Genomic DNA, 22,898 nt, shown 5'->3' on the forward strand with positions numbered 1-22,898 from the left:
AGGGGCAAACAGCCTGCAGGACAGGGCACCACATGGTTGGTCCTGTGTGGCTGGGAGCTGAGACTTGTATTTCTCCAGATGTCAGCAGTTTCACAGACCCAGCTACCATCCCACAATGTATCTTACTGAGCTTGCACCATCAAATCGTTAAGCTGGGACTTGTATTCTTGGCTACATGCATCCATTTGCCTTCCTCATACACACTATAAGACCTCGTCTGACTCTCAGTGCAAAATGCAAAATGGACCGTGGTGCAAATCTTAGGTCTGAGTTACAAGATTATGGTGTGAGTAATCGTGCTTTGGGCCTGCCAAAGGGTCCAGAGACTATTCTGGGTGACGTATCTTGTTTGTTTCACTTGGAAGCAGGGAAACTAGGCCAACCAGCAATTGACCTGAGGCCAAACTATTGGAACAGCTGGGTCATTTAGCCACCTAGAGTGAGCAGCATTTGGCAGCAAGTGAATCATGGTTAGAGAGTAGACTTTACCTGTTGTAATCACACACTGAGATAACGCTTGTAGAGTAAGAAAATAACAAAAGTTGTTTATTATAGGAAGTAAATAACTTGCACAGAAAAGTTCCTAGTTCTAACCTAACATGCTATTCTAGAAATGACAAAGGCAATCATGCTTGCTGCTTTGCTCTCAGAGTATAGTTCCAAGGTGACTCCTCAGCTTGAGGCCTGAGAGAGAAGTGTGAGGAGCAGGAGGAAGGTGTAAAACAGGATGCATCCTATCAGTCTAAAGTTAAACAACAAGGAGGTAAAGAAGTAAGCCAATAGGTTAAAGCAGTGGTTTTAAACCCGTGTGCCATGGCACCCTGGGGTGCCTTGAATGATGGTCAGGGGTGCCGCAGGCAACACTGGTCTCCGTCCCCCTTTCCTTCCCTCTCTCCTCTGATGCCCTCTGGCATCTCTGCCTCCCAAAGGCTTGCACAGCTGTTTGTTGCACCAGCCCTAGCTACAAGCTCCATGGGCAAAAGGTGCCTCTGGGGCTGGCCAGGGGGTGCTGGTTGTCAGGAGTTGAGGCGGCCTCTGAGTAAGCAAGCAAGCGGGCCAGGGAGCCTAGCCAGGCAGTCCGCCAGCTGTTGGGAATGGACAGACAGGTCCCAGGCCCCTGTGGGGCAGTGTGAGGAGGCCCCTCTCTATGGGGCGGGGGGCAGCTCAGAGACCAGGGGACTCCAGAGGAGAGGAGGCCGAGGGACTACTCCACAAGGGAGGGTGTTCCCAAAAGGGTGAGAGGAAGGGGTTACATAACTGGGCTCCTGAGCCCCACAGGGGTGCCGCCGAAACAATGTAGTTGGTAAAGGGAGCTGTGGACTCAAAAAGGTTGGAAACCTCTGGGTTAAAGGTACAGGGATAGTCTGGGAATGTGGAGTTCCCTCACTTTTCCTGTCTTTACTCCATTAAAACCACTCTTCTGCAAGTTGAGTTGTACTCAAATTGTCCAACACAAACCAACTCAGTGGTGGAACAGGGCAAACATCCACCATGGAAAAGGATTCAGGCAGCTGGGCTGGAAAAACGCCCCTTGGAGAGTAGCCGCTTCTCAGAGCAGTTGACGTGTACAGTTGACCAAAGCTAAACAGAGCAGTGGTTTGCAGGGGCGGATCTAATATGAAGCTAATGATGCTATGTTCTGCCATTTCTTAAACTCTCTAAGGCAGACTGGGGAAGTCTAAAGGAATGGGAAGCAAAACCAACGTAGTTTTATGCATACTATTCTTGAACCATGTGGACTTGACGTGGAATATCACACAGTTCAAAGCATCAGGCTAATCCATATCTACTTGTGGATCTGCAGGTGATTTGCCCCAACATCTTCAGGTGATGATCAACCTCCTTCGCTGTGAGGACAGGATCAAATTGGTAAGAGGCCTTGCTCATTCCGCAGCTCCCATGTGTCTGGACCACAATCTCTGTGCGGTGCTTGATAAAGGACTCGAGAGAGAGTATGGCAGATCCGCAGATGGTGCTTAAAATCCAGGATGGTGAAGGCAGCATTTGAAGAAGAGCAGCCCTTGGAATCATTTTACTGGCACAGTAATCCAGCTTGAGCCACAAGCCAGCTCAAAGATGAGTGCAGTGTCTCCCGTTGAAATCCAAGGGTGCTGCCTTGTTTGAATTGTGGTTTGAGTATCTGCACTGGCTTCCTACTGTCTCTTGGGCTGCTTCCTAAAAGGCCCCAAGGAGCCTATTTCAGAGCAGGGGTGGGGGAGGTGTAGCCCTCCAGAGCTTGCTGAGCTCCCATCAGCCCCAGGCCAGTATGGCCAATGGTTAGGAATGATGGGAGTTGTAGTCCAGCAGCAGTCGGTGGGCCACCACAGGTCTTCCACTGCTCCTTTAGAGAACATTTCCTCACTTCGTTAACAGAGCCGGGCAAAAGTGTCAACCGCTTGGTGGGGTGCAAATCCATTTAAGTCACCCTCCCTTTTATCTTCTCAGAAACATACTTAGGTAAGCCAATACAGAGCTTGTGAAAAATCTGAGACATTGACTTGAAGAGGAACACCTGTAACTTTAATAGAACAGAATATGGGCTCTCAGAGGCTGGTGTGAAGGAAGTGGGCACTGAGAACTGTCTTGCTGGTTTTTAGGCTGTTCGTCTGGAAAGTGTCTGGACAGACCGGGTGAGGTACATGGTGGTTGTCTATAGCACCGGACGCCAAGACACGGAGGAGAATATCCTGCTGGGAGTAGACTTTTCAAGCAAGGAGAGGTGAGTGCAGGTTTGAAAAAAAATGCCACCAGCCTGTTGTTTTCTGTGGGGGTCAGCGATCATCCAAAAGAATTGCAGTAGAAGCCACACACTTAAACATAGTCTTATTTTAATGCAAAGGCTTAGGGTGTCAGTGACACATGAGTTGACAATAAAATATAAAAGATGTTCAGGTGTCATGTGTAGGGGCAAACTCTGGATACCTTCTCCCACCCACAGCAAGAACACTCACCAGAAATCTGTGGCTGTTTGCTAAGGTGTCCTTCTCTAGAACACCAGCCCGGGATGTTTGTGTGGGAATTGAAAGGCATCTTGAAGATGTTAAACAATTGTGAGAGGCCCGGAGTTTTGGACTTGAACCAGAGCTCCTAGTCTGCCATCAAGATCACCACAGCCAGTCACTTTTCTCCGCTTAACCTGCTTCACAAGGGAAAATAAAATGGAGGCATTGTGGCAGGAGAGAGGACCATATATGCCACCCCGACAGAATAAAAATGTAACTAACAAATGCATGAAATCTGGCCGTTGTTTTGTTGAGGTCCACATGTGTTTGAAGCCTGTCAAACATTGTCATTTCTCTTTCTTGGTAGCAAAAGCTGCACCATCGGGATGGTTCTGCGTCTGTGGAGTGACACAAAGATCCATCTAGATGGTGATGGGTAAGAAACGAGCATTTTGGCGGCTAGCAAAACGAAGGCAATGTTAGGCAGAGCAGGTCTGCTGGGAAAGGCCACTTCATTAAACTCCAAGTGTTTTGTATAAATATATTTTAGCTACTGTTAAGGGTGTGTCTTTTTGTATGCGACCAAACCCTCAACTTCTTATTGAATATACAGCTCTGTAGTTAGCAACACAACATTATATAAACTTTATGAGAGCTTTGGTTATAAAGCAGTTTAAGAATGAATAGTATTACTAACAGCAACTTGTGATGCATATCCCTAAGAGTGTGAATGATTTCTTCTTCATAATAGTAAAAACCGCAGCGACAATAGCTTGCTATGCATGGCCTCAGGAGCATAGAGTGATTTCTTCTCTCTGTTGGTCTCCTTGCTAGTGGGTTCAGCGTCAGCACTGCAGGAAGGATGCATATCTTCAAGCCCGTTTCAGTTCAAGCAATGTGGTGAGTAACTTTTTTCTTTTTCTTCAGCAGTTGACTCTTCTCATTCCCTTCTAGACAACAAAATGTAGCCTTTCGCCTGCACTCCAGAGTGCCCCTGCCTGGCAAACAATCCCTGCCTTCCACCCCCCAGAACAACTCAATCACTGAATTGCTGCAGTTGCTGGAGGGGGAGGGGGGTCCTAGAAGGCTAGGCCAACTCTTGATCATAAATTATGATATAACTTAGCTCCTCTCTCTTTAGAAAAAGCACCAGAGGGAAACTAGATGGTTGAGATGAATAAATTGGAGCCATTCTTCCTTGTCCATCAAATCTGCCAGGCTGCAAACCCACCCTTACATTTTAGGTTTCTAAAGACAGGCTGGGAAATTGAATTTCTGTCCCATGGGAGAGTCTCAACACTCTTGGTGTCTTGCTGAACCAGAGCATGAAGTTGGAATGGTAAATGATTTAGGAAGGCTAATAATGTGAGGAACGGGAGTACCCAGCGTGAAGAAAAAGGTATATATATTGTGCAGAAGCTTTGCAGTTGTAGAACACCAAGAAATGAAATCCATCCTTAAAACCTTTTCATAGAACTTCGCAGCTTCACCTTTCCCTAGAACCCTCTCCTTCACTCAGTCTTTTACAAAGCCTTAGTAGGATACAACCTAGGGCAGAGGAGGGATCTCAAGTTATACCAACCCTAACGATGAAGAACATAGGAAGCACACTTTCTCAGGTCTGCATAGCCCAGCATTGCCTCTTCTGGCTGGCAGTGGCTCTCCTGGGTCTCAGGCAAAGAAGAGTCTTCCACAGCCCTTCCTGGAAAGTCCAAAGATTGAACCCAGCACCTTCTGCCTGCAAGGGAGGCCCTTTCTAGCTTCTGTGCCTCCCCATCTCCTCTTTTCACCTCTGCTCAGGCATGTGTCCCTTGCTGCTTGCTAATGTATAATTGCCATGGGGGAGCAGAGGCCGTGATCTATGATGACTTGAGAACAGTTTTCACACTTTCAGGTTATTGAGTGATAACTGCAGCTGTCCTGTGAACGACATGTTAATATCCTACACCCAGTCAAGTGTTTTGCCTGAGGCCAAGTGGAACAGAGCCGTCTTTAGCCATCTGTTATCTTGTCACCTAACAAGCTTCCCCGGTGCTCACAGGGGACTTTTGCACATTGGCTTACTTTCTGTTGTGCTTCCAGTCCAGCTCAGCATGGCCTGTGTCTGTATTGCTCACATGCAAAAAGAGTGCCCAGAGGAGGCCTGGCGAGGGCACCCCCCCTTAGAATATTAAGGGCTGGCACAGGCGTGGGCCCAGCCACCAGTTCTTGCCCTGCACTTAATCGCCTTTGCATGTTACCAAGGCCCAGTTTATAGACACAAACTATGTGGTGGTCCTGCTTGAAATGCAGGGGTGTGGAAACTGCTCTTTGTGGTGAAAGACTGGTGGGAAGGGCCTCCTGAAATTTCAACCACACCAGTGCAAACAGCAAGGGGTGGGGCCAGGCATTACAGCCATGTGGATGGTGTTTCTGGGAAGCATCCTTCCTGCCACCTGACGAAGGCACATGAAGCAGTAGTTCTTGCACAGGGATCCCCACGAATGCCTCCTTGGGTTCCATGGTGCGACAGAGGAGAGAAATCTAATCAACAAATAACTCACTGTTCCTGCTACTTGGCCCCTGTCGTCCTGTGCCAGTGACAGGGATGGCACAACTCCTGTACCTTTATGGGATGGGAGAAAATTCAAAGTGTGAAACTTCTTCCATAATTGTATCCCACTTCTGGAAAAGCATCACCTAATACTCTGCTTCAGGTGCCTGAAACTGTTCATCTTGCATCTTAATTATGTTCTTAATTTACAAATTCAACAGCTCAACCATAGTGAAACTTTGTCGCAGTTAATGTTTGTTCCTCTGCAGATTATTTTATCAGTCCCTCTGCCTCCCCCCATTCCTGTGTCCTTGGCCCTTGGGCAATTTTTTTCTCTCTGGGTTTCCATGCTTGCAGGTCCGCCTTGCAGATCCTCCACAAGGCTTGTGAGGTGGCTCGGAGGCACAATTACTTCCCTGGCGGGATGGCGCTCGTCTGGGCCACGTACTACGAGAGCTGCATCGCCTCCGAGCAAAGCTGCATCAATGAGTGGAACGCCATGCAGGACTTGGAGTCCACACGCCCCGACTCGCCAGCTCTATATGTGGACACGTGAGTCCTCCCCTTTGGGTTTTGGTCTGAGGTGTTCTGACTAGAGAAATCCCACAAATAGAAGGGTTCTTATATTCATTGGGGAGAGGATATCAGTTACTGTTAGCCCCGTGAGCTATGCTCTGCCTTCACAGTCAGAATACCAGTTTCTCGAAGCCACAGGAGGGGAGAGGGCTCTTGTGCTGAGGTCCTGCTTGCAGGTTTCCCATAATGGGCATCTAGTTGGCCACTGTGAGAAGAGGAGGCTGGACTAGATGGGCCATTCGCCTGATCCAGCGGGCTCTCCTCCTCAGAGCTAAATGAGAAAACCAATCATGGGCATAAATTGTGCTTGGTGCTCTACAGTTCTGGGGGAAATTATGTGTTCTTTCCCCTCCCCCGCCTCAAAACCAGGATGGAACCGTGGAAAGCAAGAAGGGGATAGTATATGTAGGATTTTGATAGGTACTTGGGTGTATTTGGGGAAATTCTGGGATGCAGCTCTATGGAGGAACAAGATGGTGGCCAAAGGGTATTTTCACTGCTTAGCTACTGAAAGTACTACGCATCCAGTCTGCTTGAATCTTCAGTAAACACTGACTTTGTAGCCTGAGTTTAGCTTTTCTTTCACATGAGCACTAGTAACTTGATAGCTTTTGCAATGAAAGCAGAAGTTCCTGGGTTCCCAGGGAACAGCTCTTCATTGGGAGTCAGGCTCCGTGGTTCACAGCCCCACAGATTTCTTTGCTGGGAAACTCCCATCTCCCTTTCTTGCCTTTCCAGACCAACTGAGAGGGAGCGGGCAGAACGCCACATCAAGGCCAAACTCCGAAGTATTATGATGAGCAAAGATCTGGAGAACGTAACCTCTAAAGAAGTAAGCAGAGCCTCCGGTGGCCTGTCCTGGGACTGCCTTGCTTCCTTCGCTGCCTAGCAAACAAAATTGGAGGCCCTATATTGTTGTTACTACTATTGTTGCAGTGTGATGCAGTGGTAGGAATGTCTGACTAGGACCTGGGAGAGACCAGGGTTCGAATCCCCATGTAGCCATGAAGTTCTCTGGCTGACCTTGGTCCAGCCACTGCCTCTCTGTCCAACCTACCTGAGGAGGTGGAGAACCATGGACACCTCCTTGTGCTTCCCCCCTCCCTTGCAGATAATTATGTTTAGATAGTTTGAACCTTGAGGATGACTCCGTGACTTACTTCCCCCCCATGGCATTCTAACCTAGTTGTGTTGGTGATCCGTTCCCACAGCTGAGGGGCTTCCCAGGATCTTGACCTTGGGGGGCCCTCCCTTTGGTATCAACTGTAAGGTGCCACCTCACTAGTTGAAGGGTGTTCTGCTCCAGTAGCTCTGAGAACAGTTTCTGCCTAGGAGCCTGAAAGTACTTCTCTCCATGTAGCCCCAGACGGCTGATGGGGGTCCTGGCTGACAACCCATGACACCATAGTTGAGCATCTGCACTGACTGCCCATCTACAACAGCTTAAGTCCAGGGTACATCAGGGAGTGCCTGAACCCTGACATCCCAGTACGATCACTGGGATCATGTGCAGGGGCAACGTCATTGGTTGTTCCCCAAGTTGGCGAGGCTCATTTGACAACAAGAAGAAACTGAGTCTTTGGTGTCATTGGCCCAGCTGTGGGGAACACTAGAGATTCAGCTGGCGCTTTTCTATTCCATCAGGTCTATGCAGGCAATTAAGAATACTTATTTCCATGATAGCCAGCTGATTTCTTATTTTAATTTTTTAATATCTCTTTTATGGTATGGATTTTTGTACAATAGTTGTAAATTGCTTTTTATGAACAGCAGTACATAAATGTTTTTTAAATAAACAAGTAAATGTGGTACATAAGAAGCTGCTCTTGTCCATCTAGCCCAGATTCTCTCCTGAGGCCTCCGGAAGAGAAAGGGCCTTTCTTGACTCATGGTGCCTGATCCTCTTAACAGGAGGTGCCAGAGGTTGGACCCGGGGCTTCCTTCACGCTGAGCAGTGACTCCCTTCATGGCCAGTCTGTGTTCGGGTGGATTGGCCACCTTCCTCACTCTGCTACTCTCTCGCCCGTGTAGATACGGAATGAGCTGGAGAAGCACATGAGCTGCAACTTGAAGGAGTTCAAAGAGTTCATTGACAATGAGATGCTGCTAATCCTGGGGCAGATGGACAAGCCCTCTCTCATTTTTGACCATCTGTACCTGGTAAGTTGCCAAGCAGGTGAGCCCAGTCATTTGAAAGCCTTTGCCACGAACGCCTCTGTGGTGCTGCTTTTGTTGTGTGTCTTGACTCTAGTGTGGTTCTTCCAGGGTTCCGAGTGGAACGCCTCCAACCTGGAGGAGCTACGGGGCTCTGGGTGAGTACCATGTTTTCCAGCTCCTCAGTTAGCTGGTAATCCCTGGTCACTGAGGCTCTTCTTTTGAAACATTGGGGGGGGGCAGGGAGGACATGTTGGCTCTGTGCCAAAACCAGCTGCTGTGCATTTCATGCTGACTTGTCAAGGTTTGATGCTGGTGTTTCGGAATTAAGTATTTATTTTTCCACCCTAACTTCGGATTGCAACTTAATACTCCAAGGTATGAACACTGAGGCTCAACCAGGTTAATCTTTGTGTCTTCATTTAACTTTCACAATTGGTTCTAATCAAAACATTTTGAGTTCTGCTGCATTTTAAGGCAGCACAAAGGAGGCCTTGGCTAAGTCGAGGAGAGGTGGCAAATTGGCCAGTTTGATTTTTAACAGGTGGTTTAGGAGAGAGAATTTCATCAAGTGCAGGTTCTCCTGTTGTAGTGTGGCAGCGCTGGGAGAATCATAGAATCATAGAGTTGGAAGAGACCACAAGGGCCATCGAGTCCAACCCCCTGCCAAGCAGGAAACACCATCAGAGCACTCCTGACATATGGTTGTCAAGCCTCTGCTTAAAGACCTCCAAAGAAGGAGACTCCACCACACTCCTTGGCAGCAAATTCCACTGTCAAACAGCTCTTACTGTCAGGAAGTTCTTCCTAATGTTTAGGTGGAATCTTCTTTCTTGTAGTTTGGATCCATTGCTCCGTGTCCGCTTCTCTGGAGCAGCAGAAAACAACCTTTCTCCCTCCTCTATGTGACATCCTTTTATATATTTGAACATGGCTATCATATCACCCCTTAACCTCCTCTTCTCTGCACATGCTAAAATTCCTCATCCTGCGCTGCTGATTTCAGTCCCAGGAGCCTTGTCCTCTGTTGGCGGTTGGCCTAGATGACCCTTGGAAGCCATTCCAACTCTGATCCACAGGGTGGCTAAGTGAGGCTTCTAGATCTCCAGGGAGAGTTTCAGTGCCCAGCACAGCTCTTTTTCCTAGCCCATAATAGAGTACATTATGCAAACAAGTAAAATGGCAGAATAGCTTATGTGAAGTAAAGCGAAACGGGCAGATGTCTGCATATGTCATGAAAGATGCAGAACTTGAGGTTTTCCTGGTGCAGAATTTCTGTTGTTGCAAACCAGGCAATGGCCTTGTGACAGGGAGAAATGCTGCTATTTTCCCTGCCCCCACCATAACGATAAAACCACAGTCTCTTATAAAACTGTTGTTACAATAGTAAACAACAAATAACTTGCCCTGATAAAATTACAGACTTTTGTCATGGTATGTAACAAAGTTTCATTTGATTACTCTGAAAGATCACACCACACTTTCGCCATGAGTGTTGGGTGGATTCCTGCCACAGTCTGAACAGTTTATGTATTCAGTAAACATCTGCCATATGTTATAAAAGGAATAGTTTGTGTTTGCCCTTTGCTGCTCTGACCTGGCATGTTAGTTGTTCAGCCAATGCTATTGACCATACCAAGAATCACTGTTCAGCCCAATTCCGGTTTTCCAGCATCTGGCTATCTCCATATGGGCAGCAGTCAATAGAAGGGCCAAGAGGTCATCATTTGGGTAATCTTGAGCGGGTGGGATTGTAAGTCCAAGTGGTGCTAGTGCAGGAGACATTTCAGCTGTTTTGCACAAACATTGTCTTGATCTGTTCCTCTGTTTGCAGCGTTGACTACATCTTAAACGTCACAAGGGAGATAGACAATTTTTTCCCTGGCTTGTTTGCATACCACAACATCAGGGTCTATGATGAAGAGACCACCGACCTCCTTGCCCACTGGAACGAGGCCTACCATTTCATCAACAAAGCCAAGTAAGCTGATGCACAGAAGGGACACTTCTTCCGCATGCCGTGTTCTGGCAGCGATGAGGGAAGCCCTCTTCTGGGTGCTGGGAGAGCCTCACTGTGGAGCGTACAGCCCAGAGCTCTGCCTCCAAACAGAAGGGCAGCTTCACCAGCAAAGTTTACAAGAAAGGCAGGGTGGCAGCAGCAGTCATGCCCAGGCAGCTCCATGTCCCTGGTGTCCTGCTGGTGAAAATAAAGGTTCCCTTTATTTCCCTTTATTTCACTGATGATACTTAGCGTTCATATGGCACAAAGGAACCTTCAGTGGTCTCAGTAATCCTTCCAACAGCCTTGAAAGGCAGGTCAGCAGTCTTCCTCCTGTGTTGCACCCAGCAGAGCCCGTGTTTTCCTGGGGAGTCCCTCAGCCACTAGGCTGCACCAGCCCAGAGAGAGCCACCAACTGGCCTGTCCCCTAAATCACTGGTGTTGGTATCTTGACAAAAATTGTATAAGCTAACTGTTTATTTATTGTATTTATAATCTGCCCTTCTCCTAAGTTGGGATTCAAGGGGGCTTACAACATTTAGAAGTATCATCATAAAATACAAAGGAAAACAAACTAGTTAAAAACCAAGTTATCAGAACACATTTAGAGCCAGCAGTTGAGCTACAGTTTGCCTTGACAGCTGCCCAGCGATCAGCATTGTTTGCACCTCAGTTTCCAGAGGCCTTTTTGAGCAGGAAGCTCTCGGCCTGCCAATAGAAGGAGGGAGCCCATATAGCCTCTCAGGAGGGAATCCTTCAGTATGGGAGCAGCCACAGATAAGGCTCTCTCTCATGTCACCACCAGCCATGCCTCTGATGTGGATGGGGCTATTTGTTGTGTTCTGCATAGCGTCTTACGACCCTCTGCTTCATTCATCCTCACACTTGCCCTGCAGAGTGTGTTTGCATTATCCTTATATACAGATGTGGAGCTGAGTTGGAGAGAGATGGATCTGCCTTAACACTCTCCCTCTCCCAACCAGTACATAAGTGGGCTGGGATATGAGTTCAGAGCTCTTACTCACTCACAGAGGCTTCGTGGCCATTGCTATTATGAGCACCTGTGCTGTGCTGCCAGGCAGCCAAAGCTACTATACCCATGCCCTAAATAAATGCTTGTTTGTTGACAAATCAAAGAGGTGCTTGGAATCTTGATTCACAAAAGCTTTCAAGTGTCCCAGTTTGTGCTGCAGAACCAAGAATGGTTGTTTCCCAGCTGCCAATCTCCCTCCCTCCCTCCCCTCTACAGGAAAAACCGCTCCAAGTGTCTAGTCCATTGCAAAATGGGTGTGAGTCGCTCTGCCTCCACCGTCATCGCGTACGCCATGAAGGAATTTGGCTGGCCCCTGGAGAAAGCATACAACTACGTCAAGCAGAAGCGCAGCATCGCCAGACCCAATGCTGGCTTCATGAGGCAGCTCCTGGAGTACGAGGGCATTCTGGATGCCAGGTAGGGCGCTGGGGCTTGGGAGGGAAAGTGGAGGGAGGAAGGTCAGCATTGGCCCCATGCTGCCACTGACCCCATTGTTCTTCTGTCTGAAATGGTGGAGCTCAGGACAGATCCACACATTCAGAAGAAGGAGGCGCTCATATAGAATAATAGAGTTGGAAGAGACCACAAGGGCCATCGAGTCCAACCCCCTGCCAAGCAGGAAACACCATCAGAGCACTCCTGACATATGGTTGTCAAGCCTCTGCTTAAAGACCTCCAAAGAAGGAGACTCCACCACACTCCTTGGCCCTCCTCGGGACACGTTCCAGTTTGTCTGTGTCCTTCTTGAACTGTGGTGCCCAGAACTGGACACAGTACTCCAGGTGAGGTCTGACCAGAGCAGAATACAGTGGCACTATTACTTCCCTTGATCTAGATGCTATACTCCTATTGATGCAGCCCAGAATTGCATTGGCTTTTTTAGCTGCCGCGTTACACTGTTGGCTCATGTCAAGTTTGTGGTCAACCAAGACTCCTAGATCCTTTTCACATGTACTGCTCTCAAGCCAGGTGTCACCCATCTTGTATTTGTGCCTCTCATTTTTTTTGCCCAAGTGCAATACTTTACATTTCTCCCTGTTAAAATTCATCTTGTTTGTTTTGGCCCAGTTCTCTAATCTGTCAAGGTCGTTTTGAAGTGTGATCCTGTCCTCTGGGGTGTTAGCCACCCCTCCCAGTTTGGTGTCATCTGCAAATTTGATCAGGATGCCCTTGAGTCCATCATCCAAGTCGTTGATAAAGATGTTGAATAAGACCGGGCCCAAGACAGAACCCTGTGGCACCCCACTAGTCACTCTTCTCCAGGATGAAGAGGAACCATTGATGAGCACCCTTTGGGTTCGGTCAGCCAGCCAGTTACAAATCCACTGAGTGGTAGCATAGTCAAGACCGCATTTTACCAGCTTCTTTACAAGAATATCATGGGGCACCTTGTCAAATGCCTTGCTGAGATCAAGGTAGGCTACATCCATGATCTCAGCAAGGCATTTGACAAGGTGCCCCATGATATTCCTCAGACTCCCCATGATATGCCTCAGACTCCCTTTGCTTTACTCCTCTGCTTGACTTTATTTACATAAGAATGAAAGTTATCTTCCTTCAGGTCATGCAGCACAAGGTGCACCTCTTCTTGTCGTGCCTTTGTCTTTTCTTAACTCTAAAATGGAAAAAAACAACAGCCATACAAATTACTTTAAAAGAAGAGAAAAGAAAAGAAAAGGCAGGTGATGAAGTCTTCATGGGCTGCCAGTCTGCTCTGAGCCTGACTCAAGGTTTTATTCATACATTAATTCATTCTCATTTAGGGCATTGGTACCCTGCTCACCAAAAAGGCTACCAGAGGCTTCCATCCGTTAAAACAAGACAGTCCCTGCCCCACAGGCTTGCAAACTAAAAAAAAAGGAAAGAAATAAGAACAACATATAACACACAAGGGGAAAGGGACAGGGAGGGAAATCAAACTTAGGCACCCATTCCTAAACAGTTGTTCTTATAGTGATCAGCTTGCAAATTCAGGGGGTGCCTGATGTTGTTGAACATTTCAGCAAAGTTTGATCGACTGAGCCCTGCTGCTTGCTGTCTCTTCCACTGAGGCCGTCCTATGGAATGGCTGCCCCCAGGTGACAGCTGAGAGAGAGGAGGCCTGGTGAGGAACTTTGAGAAACACATGATTAATTTATTCTCTCTCTCTCCCCCCCCCCCCGGCTGTCTTGCCCCATAGCAAACAGCGTCATAACAAGCTATGGAAGCAACAGCCTGAGGACAGCCTCCCCCATAACTTGGGCAGCTCTGGTGGGCCAAGTGACTATCTGCTCGACAGTCTGGATGTTGACCTGGATGCTCCTTGCCAGCCCAGCTGTGCAGACCCCCGCACAAACCAGGAGGCCGTGGGCTTCCACTACTGCTTCAGGCGCCTTTCTGACTCCTTGCCTGTGAACAGAGAGTCACTTTTCCAGCTGGAAGACCTGGAGAGGGACTTTCTGCTGGAGGAGGAGGAAGAGGAGGCAGATTTGGCAGCAACAGAGCTGCCCTTCTTGGGGTTTGTTGATGAGCCTCCAGTGGAAAAGCTGAAGAGCGTGGAGAGAGCAGAGGTCTCTGGGGAGAATCCCGAGGTCAGCCTCCTGAAGGCCGGAGCTGTGCCCAGGCTTGCTGTCCCGGAAGAAGGAGACCCTGCAGAAGAGAAGCTCATTGAGCGCTGGAAGCGTCACTCATCTGCGCAGGAGGAGGGGAGCCGGTGGAACTGTGAGAACCTGAACAACAACAACAGCAAGAGGAGCTGCCCTGAGGATTTTGAGGTGTGTGTTGGATTGAACTGTGGAGCTCAGTTGAGCACATCAGAGTGTTTGGTTGTGTGTATGACACACACACACACACACACACACACACACACACGGATATTGTTGCATGCCTTGGCATGACCAAAGGCAGATCATGGTAATTGCTCTTGTTTGGAGTCCTTCAGGAGGTCATGTCATACTTTGTCGCTGTTCACCCTCTCCCTTAGTACGCAAGTCCATGCTTCATATTGTCCCCCAAAGCAGGATCTTCAGGGATGCATCATGTGATGGAATATCCCTCCCTGAACTGTGCTTTCCTTTCTGGGGTGTAAGTAGCCCTTCTTTCCATAGGGGACACAGGCAGCCTGGGAGGGTTGGATGAGGCCCAACTATTAATATATAGCAGAAGAGAACATGTAAGCTGCCTCCGGCAAAGTTCACACAGAGAAATAGCAGCAGGAGTATGCTTTTCTTTTCTTAAAAAGAGAATAATAGAGTTGTAGAGTTGGAAGGGACCCAAGGGTCATCTAGTCCACCCCCTGCAATGCAGGAGTCACAGCTAAGAAATTCCTGACAGGTAGCCATCCAACTTCGGCTTAAATGCTTCTGGTGAAGGAAAGTCCACCACCTCCCGAGGGAGTCCGTTCCACTGCTAAAAAACCTCCTTCCATCAGAAAGATCCTTCTTATGTTTAGTTGGAATCTCCTTTCTTGTAACTTGAATCTATTGGTTTGGGTCCTGCCTTCTAGAGCAGGAGAAAGCAAGCTTGCTCCATTTCCCAAGCTAAACATACCAAGCTCCTTCAACCGTTACTCATCAGGCTTGGTTTCCAGACCCCTGATCACCCTCCTCTGCCCACATTTCAGCTTGTCATTATGCTTATTTAAATTGTGGCCTCCAAAACGACACCATACTCCAGGTGGTGTCTGACACAAGGCAGAATAGAAGGGGACTATGACTTCCCTTGTGGGACGCGGGTGGCGCTGTGGGTAAAACCTCAGTGCCTAGGACTTGCCGATCGCATGGTCAGCGGTTCGAATCCCCGCGGCGGGGTGCGCTCCCGTCGTTCGGTCCCAGCGCCTGCCAACCTAGCAGTTCAAAAGCACCCCCGGGTGCAAGTAGATAAATAGGGACTGCTTACCAGCGGGAAGGTAAACAGCGGGAAGGGAGCCAGATGCAGCTTGTCACGCTGGCCACGTGACCCAGAAGTGTCTGCGGACAGCGCTGGCTCCCGGCCTATAGAGTGAGATGAGCGCACAACCCTAGAGTCTGGCAAGACTGGCCCGTACAGGCAGGGGTACCTTTACCTTTATGACTTCGCTTGATCTGGACACTCTGTTGAGAAAAGGATTGAATATTCCTATTCCCTTCTTATTTTGATGCCTCCCCTGAAGTGAGGGTTAGAGAAACAGAGCTCACCACCCCTTCCTACTTTTGTGTTCTCCACATATTAGGAATTGAGCAGAACCAATCCGGGCGAATAAGTCTCATGAACTCAGCAGCCAGCAACCCCTGGGACACTTGAGAGTTTTGCAGCTTGCCTGACACAGGTTGGCTTACGCACTGAGCCTCTTCCTCAAACAAACCAGTTATGCCATATTCCCAAGATGCAGCCTGTGGATGGAAAACATCACAGCTTGTCAAGAGTGGGAGGGTATGAGAAGGAAGTTCACTTGTATCCATCCTTACTCAGAATGCAGCAGGTAAAGCAGCTCATTAATGGTACACAGAACTATAAAAGAACATAAAAAGAGCCTGCTGAATCAGGCCAATGGCCTGTCTAGTCCAGCATCCTGTTCTCACAGTGGCCAACGAGATTCCTGTGGGAAACCAGAGAGCAGGATTTGAGCACAAGAGCAGTCTCCTCTGACATGGCTTCCAGCGACTGGTATGCAGAAGCAGAGCAGAGCCATCCTGGTTGGGAGCCATTGATACCCCTCTCCTCCATGAATGTATTTACAGTGGTACCTCCGCTTGAGAACTTAATTCGTTCCGGAGGTCCGTTCTGAACCTGAAACGGTTCTTAACCTGAAGCACCACTTTAGCTAATGGGGCCTCCTGCTGTCACCGTGCGATTTCTGTTCTCATCCTGAAGCAAAGTTCTTAACCCGAGGTACTATGTCTGGATTAGCGGAGTCTGTAACCTGAAGCGTCTGTAACCCGAGGTACCACTGTAATCCTCTTTTAAAGCAACCCAAGTTGGTGGCCATCTCTCCCTCCGGGGGAGGAGTTCAGCTATGCGCTTTGAGTGACTGCTTCCCTCAAGCAGCTAAAGACTTCTCCAGTCGGCCTTCTCAGTCACAAGCATCCTGCCTGGCCCCTCAAGCTCACTTCCTTGCCCAAGCCAGGTGCAGTGGGGGCCAGCAGCTGAGGAAATCTCCCACAATGCTGACAAAGGCTGCTATTTCTGTGATGGCTGCTTCAATGAGGAAGGCCTCTGTGGCTTTGTCTGGCGGGAAGGAGGGAATCCTGACTCACAGGGAGGAAGCTGGGTGCTCTGACACTGGTTTTCTCCACCACTGTGAGTGGCGTGTGCCAGCCAAGAGGTCCCTTGGACCCATGTCATCCATTATTTTTAAAAGAGCAAGTTTCTCTTCATTTCTGCAGCTCCTTCTAGCACACTTAAAAACCAGAGAGGGACAGTAGGGAATTTGTTGTATTTTTGCCATCAGGGCAGAACTGAAAAATAGCCTCTTGCTGAGGTGGAGCTTGTGCTGTGAACCTGGTTCTCCTGAGTCATCCTCTCCCCAGAGGACCCCCAGTAGTGGTGCTGTGTCACCAAGGTTTCCCCCGCTTCTGAGCTGGGGTGGATGCATTAAACCAAGCCCTCAGGCCATGGGAAAATGGTGTTTATAATTCCCTCCTAACTTCCATAGCACCTCTAATTTTTGCTAAGCGGTTTACATCTTCAGTTGCATTTGCCCTCCCAGGAAGGTGTACTGGCATCATTCCTGCTGCATTAAGGGAGTCTAAGAGAGCCTGGTAGACCAGGTCTATGTCATGATTCCAAGGCAGAGATGAGGCTTGAACCCCTCTGGGCCACCACACTCCAGGTCCCAAGAAACTCTCCTCCCAGCCACAGCAACTCCTTGTGAATTTGGCTTCCCTGGTTCTGGAAGTTTCACTTTGAAATGCAGAAAGGGGCAGAAGTCCTGTGAGTTCCCCCACCTCAGTGGAACCACCCACCTGCCATCATCAGACGTTATAGTGACATATGGGGATAATTGAGAGGTGGGTTGTCGTGCCCAGCTGCCAGAGTTGGCCCTTGGGATCCATGCAGAATTGAACTCCCTGCATATCTACTGGTGGGCAGGGGCTTCAGTCCCTTTCCATACCCTTCACTTGGTCTGCCCCCATGCCTGACATCATGTGTTGTGGGCATGGCTTCAGGAAAGCAGCCTGGTGGCTTACAGGCCGAGGGTCTCTCATTCCTGGCAAAGTGTGTCCATGCACTTTGGGCTCCTAGATGGAAATGTAGTGGGGGATCTTTTCTCAGTGGCTGACTTGCCACCCAGTTTTGTCCTTAACGGAAGAACAGCCCCACTGAATCCAGCCAGGGTCCCCAAGGACAGCTCCACCGTGTCCTTTCAGGAGACTGGGCTGCCAAGCCTAGTGGTAGGAGGCACAGGCCGCCTCTAGCCTAGTCTGTTTCCGAGAGCAGCCAGCCAGATAGCCATAAGAAGTGTGAGCCACAGCCCTCCCTTGTTCTGATTCTGACTACGCCTTAGGAGGAACATTCTGAGTGTAAGAGCTGTTGGACAATGGAATGGTCTCCTTCTGAAGGCGGTGGAACCTCCTTTGTTGGAGGCTTTTAAGCAGAGGTTGGATGGCAATCCGTCAGGAATTCTTTAGGTGTAATTCCGGCAATGTAGGGGGTTGGACTAGAAGACCCTTGTGGTCCCTTCCAACTCTACAGTTCTATCATTCCACCCCCACCTCCCAAGCACCTGGTAATTCAGAGACACAGTGCCTTAGGACACAAAAGGTTCCAGTTACCTAGTAAGTAAAAGGGAAAGGGTAAAGGACCCCTGGATGGTTAATTCCAGTCAAAGGTGACTATGGGGTGCTGCGCTCATCTCGCTTTCAGGCTGAAGGAGCCGGCCTTTGTCCACAGACAGCTTTTCGGGTCATGTGGCCAGCATGACTAAACTGCTTCTGGCACAATGAACACTGTGACGGAAGCCAGAGCGCATGGAAATGCCGTTTACCTTTCCGCTGCAGTGGTACCTATTTATCTACTTGCACTGGTGTGCTTTTGAACTGCTAGGTTGGCAGGAGCTGGAACAGAGCAATGGGAGCTCACTCCGTCGCAGGGATTTAAACCATCGACCTTCTGATTGGCAAGCCCAAGAGGCTCCGTAGTTTAGACCACAGTGCCACCCACGTTTCCTAAACAGTTGGGCAAAGTCTTTTAAAAATTATTTTTAATACAAGTATTTATAAAAAGTGCAGACAACGTGCAGCATCATAACAGACTTTTGTCTGGTGCAGGAAAGTGGTGAGGAAGACTGCTTCTTCTAAAGCAGTCCAAAACCAACACTTGTGTTTTTCCCTTAGAACTTCTGTGGATTTGATGGACTGATTAAAGCTCATATACTTGATTGGCTAATCTCTAGCCCTGATGTGCTGGCAGACCTGCTAAACAGCGACTGATAGACCTTCATTCATTCACAATTCACAATTTTATTTCTGTGCCACTTTTCTGTGCTCAAAGTGGCTTACAACCAAGAAGACAGGAACACATCTCACAACCAGTCATCACAAGAGCAATTTCATAATAGCATAATAGAACTCCCAGCCGCTGGGAGAGATCATCAGGAGGTTTGGGCTGGGTGTTCATCAGTATGCGGATGATACCCAGCTCTACCTCTCTTTTAAATCAGAACCAGTGAGGGCAGTGAAGGTCCTGTGTGAGTGTCTGGAGGCGGTTGGAGGATGGATGGCGGCTAACAGATTGAGGTTGAATCCTGACAAGACAGAAGTACTGTTTTTGGGGGACAGGAGGCGGGCAGGTGTGGAGGATTCCCTGGTCCTGAATGGGGTAACTGTGCCCCTGAAGGACCAGGTGCGCAGCCTGGGAGTCATTTTGGACTCACAGCTGTCCATGGAGGCACAGGTCAAATCTGTGTCCAGGGCAGCTGTTTACCAGCTCCATCTGGTACGTAGGCTGAGACCCTATCTGCCTGCGGACTGTCTCGCCAGAGTGGTGCATGCTCTGGTTATCTCCCGCTTGGACTACTGCAATGCACTCTACGTGGGGCTACCTTTGAAGGTGACTCGGAAACTACAACTAATCCAGAATGCGGCAGCTAGACTGGTGACTGGGGGCGGCCGCCGAGACCATATAACACCGGTCTTGAAAGACCTACATTGGCTCCCAGTACGTTTCCGAGCACAATTCAAAGTGTTGGTGCTGACCTTTAAAGCCCTAAACGGCCTCGGTCCAGTATACCTGAAGGAGCGTCTCCACCCCCATCATTCTGCCCGGACGCTGAGGTCCAGCGCCGAGGGCCTTCTGGCGGTTCCCTCATTGCGAGAAGCAAAGCTACAGGGAACCAGGCAGAGGGCCTTCTCGGTAGTGGCGCCCGCCCTGTGGAACGCCCTTCCAGCAGATGTCAAAGAGATAAACAACTACCTGACATTCAGAAGACATCTTAAGGCAGCCCTGTTCAGGGAAGTTTTTAACGTGTGATATTTTATTGTATTTTTGGTTTTTATGGAAGCCGCCCAGAGTGGCTGGGGAGGCCCAGCCAGATGGGCGGGGTATAAATAATAAATTATTATTATTATTATTATTATTATTATTATTATTATTAGGAAATATAATGTATTAGGAAATATTAGGAAAGCACAATATAAGAAAAGCACTATTAATATAACACAGTTGCACTAACCGCATTACATCTCCTGGCAAGAGCAAAAACAACAAGGGAGCTTGACAGTTTTACTTTGGTCCCAGAAACACCCCTCCAATTACCCTTATTTACTGCATTGCTCCCCCACCTTTCTCTCCACAGAGCTCAAGGTGGCGCACATGGTTTTCCCTCTCCTTGCCAAGGTGACAGGCTGTGACTAGCCCAGGCTCCTTGGTGAGTTCATGGCCAAGTGGAGGTTGGAACTCTCCCAGGACCTAGTCCGAGACACAAACCACTGTTATTACTATTGCTATACTACACTGGCTCAGCCCCTCTCCTGCAGCATCAACTTGGGAGGCTTCCAGGGCAAGGAGTGGGGCAGCTGGAAGTGCCCAGGTCTGTGGAATGGTAGAGCTGGAAATAACCCCAAGGGCCATCTAGTTCAATCCTCCACAATGCAGGGATTGCAGGTTCTGCTTTCCCATTTTTGTTTCATGCCTGGCACCTCTTAACCTGGCCTCTTTTGTCCCCTTCAGCACGATGCCATCTTTGGGATCCTCAGCAAAGTGAAGCCTTCCTACAAGTCTTGCGCCGACTGCGTGTATCCCAGTGCTGGCGCCTCAGCCGACACTTTTGGGGAACCATGTGAGCCCCTGCACCTGGCCTCCCCCTCCCGCAGTTCCACGGTCTGCACACAGCCGCCGTTCCTCCTGCACAGGACACCTGCGTTTTTGGAGCAGGCATTCTGTGAGTCTCCCCCAAAAGAAATCCACACTGCAAAAAGCATCAGCTTGCCTCCGCTACTAGCGGGGAGTGACTTGCAGAGCGCTGATCCCAGCAAACCTGCAGCCGGCTGGCCCTGCAGTGCTTCCGAGAAGCCCAGAGATGGCCCTAGAGCTCCAGCTGGCCTGAGAAACTCTCTCTGCGAGAGGAGTCCCATCCTCAGCGATGGGATGAAAGAGGATTCCTCGCCAAAAAGGGACGCCCGGCAGACCAAGGACCTGAAGTACTTGCTCTTCAGCAAGGATTTGGAGAAGCCGACCACCAATAGCTACCTGATGCAGCATCAGGAGTCGCTCCTGCAGCTCCAGAAAGCGGGCTTGGTCCGGAAGCACACGAAGGAGCTGGAGCGCCTCAAGAGCCTGCCAGCGCCTGAAGCAGCTGCTCCTGGGAGGGAGGGCCCTGGGGGCCCGGCGGACACCAGCATTCCGGAAGAAACGCAGGAGCTGGAGGTGGCCCAGCAGGAGCAGCAGCCTCTTCCCATACCCAGGGGTATGAAAAATGACACTGAGAAGCTGCAGAAAAGCCCCCTGGTAGGCGGGGCGTCTCAGAAGACCTCCACGCCTGTCCTGTGCCGGACGGTGGACCACACAAGCAGCTTCACAAAGGACTTTCTCAAGACGGTCTGCTACACACCGTCGTCGTCCCGGAGCTCCAACCTGACGCGGAGCTCCAGCAGCGACAGCATCCACAGCGTGCGAGGGAAGCCTGGCTTGGTGAAGCAGCGGACCCAGGAGATTGAGACCAGGCTGCGGCTGGCCGGCCTGACGGTCTCCTCCCCGCTGAAGCGCTCCAACTCCCTGGCCAAGCTGGGCAGCCTCAACCTGTCCTCGGAGGACTTGGCGAGCGAGACGGACCTGTCCGCCCTGACGGACTCCAGGGAGACCAAGTCGAGCGAGTCCTCGGTGGTGCGCTGCCAGCCCGCCCTGAAGGCCACTGGAGAGCAAGCCACCTTCCCGCCGGCAGAAGCCGCTCTGGCAAAGTTGAAGGGCAGGCTGTGGGTGGGGGAGAGCTGACACATATTGATGACCTTTGTTAAAAAGAACTTGTTCCTTTTATAGTTGTCTCTACTAAATGCAGTTTTATCATTTTGCAAGAAGATGATAAAGTTCTCTGCCCTCCCCCCAGTCCCTTCCCGTGTGATGCCACAAGTAGTGTGGGGAAAGAGGGAGACTTGACAGGGCTAGCAACCCAGTGGAAAAGGCGCTCACAGCCTCCTGGCTCAGAAGGCGATGGTGGCATGTGTGACCTGGGCCTCTGCTTTCCCGGGGGGGGGGGCAGAGGGGCAGATTCTCTTCCCCTCCCATGCTGAAAAAGCAACAACTCTTTCTTGCAGGGTTTCCCTGGCGGCTCAAGTTGAGCACAATTTCCTAGTTCAAAGAGGCACTTGGGGTAAGAGCCTAAGAGGGAAATACTAAACATGCTACCTCCATTCTTCACATATTTATACATGGGATTTTTCTTTTAAAAAAACACACAAAAATCAATCTTGTTCCGAAATTGATGGTTCTCCTTTTGAACAGTTACAGTTCAGTCATTGTTGTTAACACCACTGCACAGATCCCCATTCCTGCCGACTTTGAGCTTATGTGCCCCGAGTGACGGTCTTTCTGGTCTGACTTTACTCGCCTGGCTGAAGGAGTCTTGAGTTTCTCCTGGGATGTGGGATGATCATCCTGTGGCTCCTGGCCTTCTGTTGTCATGTGGCTTTGCTAAGACAATTCCATCAATGCTGTTTGGGACAGCAACCTGGAGCCCCTGTTAAAAACAGCAGTAGCTGAATTCTGAGTTGTCAACCTTTTGAGTTTGGAGCTTATCATAAAGCTATTGTGGCACAAGAAGGGGGAGCCTGCCCCCCCCAGATGTTGCCCTGCTCCTGCTGCCACCCCTGAAGAGGGTTGTAGTCCAGCAACACCTGGGGCCCACAGGGCCCATAACCCTGATGTCCTAAGGTTGCTGATCACACATGGAATAAAGGATTGGGTGGCAGTGGTTTGTTTGTTTTTCTACTGTTGACCTACGTTTGGAAATTGGGGAGAGTTTCTGTGGAATCGGGGTCTTTTTCGCTTTTGTCTTTTAATAATTTTGTAAAAATGAACTGTGTGCTTTGCTCAACTTGCAGCAGTCAGAAGGAAGCTGCATTTTGCCTCAGGAACAGATGGTGCTCTCTGCCAAGCTCCAGAGCTGTTTGGGGACTGGGGCAGCATCATCCTTTGTTTTATTGCCTGGGTGCCACGGGGGGGGGGTGTGTGAAGAAAAAAGACTTCTTCTTGGCGCTTTTCCCAGAGGTC

General features: G+C 49.5%; 1 protein-coding gene across 5 annotated transcripts in view; it reads left to right on the forward strand.

Moving 5' to 3' along the window:
• The window catches only part of SSH1 (slingshot protein phosphatase 1), a 53,732-nt gene extending 31,136 nt beyond the window's left edge, over positions 1-22,596 (forward strand). For 2 of the 5 annotated variants that reach the window (XM_053361064.1, XM_053361065.1), the window contains 12 exons: positions 1,805-1,869; positions 2,598-2,719; positions 3,310-3,378; positions 3,777-3,842; positions 5,833-6,027; positions 6,790-6,883; positions 8,083-8,211; positions 8,317-8,363; positions 10,040-10,186; positions 11,454-11,654; positions 13,417-13,990; positions 20,364-22,596. In XM_053361064.1, coding sequence (XP_053217039.1) covers positions 1,805-1,869; positions 2,598-2,719; positions 3,310-3,378; positions 3,777-3,842; positions 5,833-6,027; positions 6,790-6,883; positions 8,083-8,211; positions 8,317-8,363; positions 10,040-10,186; positions 11,454-11,654; positions 13,417-13,990; positions 20,364-21,623 — 2,969 coding nt within the window. In that variant the 3' untranslated portion in view covers positions 21,624-22,596. Of the gene's footprint in view, positions 1-657; positions 764-1,804; positions 1,870-2,597; positions 2,720-3,309; positions 3,379-3,776; positions 3,843-5,832; positions 6,028-6,789; positions 6,884-8,082; positions 8,212-8,316; positions 8,364-10,039; positions 10,187-11,453; positions 11,655-13,416; positions 13,991-20,363 lie in introns of all 5 variants that reach the window. The other 3 variants (XM_053361068.1, XM_053361067.1, XM_053361066.1) reach the window with 3 other exon arrangements.
• Positions 22,597-22,898: the final 302 nt, after the last annotated feature.

Source organism: Podarcis raffonei, chromosome 13, assembly GCF_027172205.1.
Source record: "Podarcis raffonei isolate rPodRaf1 chromosome 13, rPodRaf1.pri, whole genome shotgun sequence".
Taxonomy (NCBI): Eukaryota; Metazoa; Chordata; class Lepidosauria; order Squamata; family Lacertidae; genus Podarcis; species Podarcis raffonei.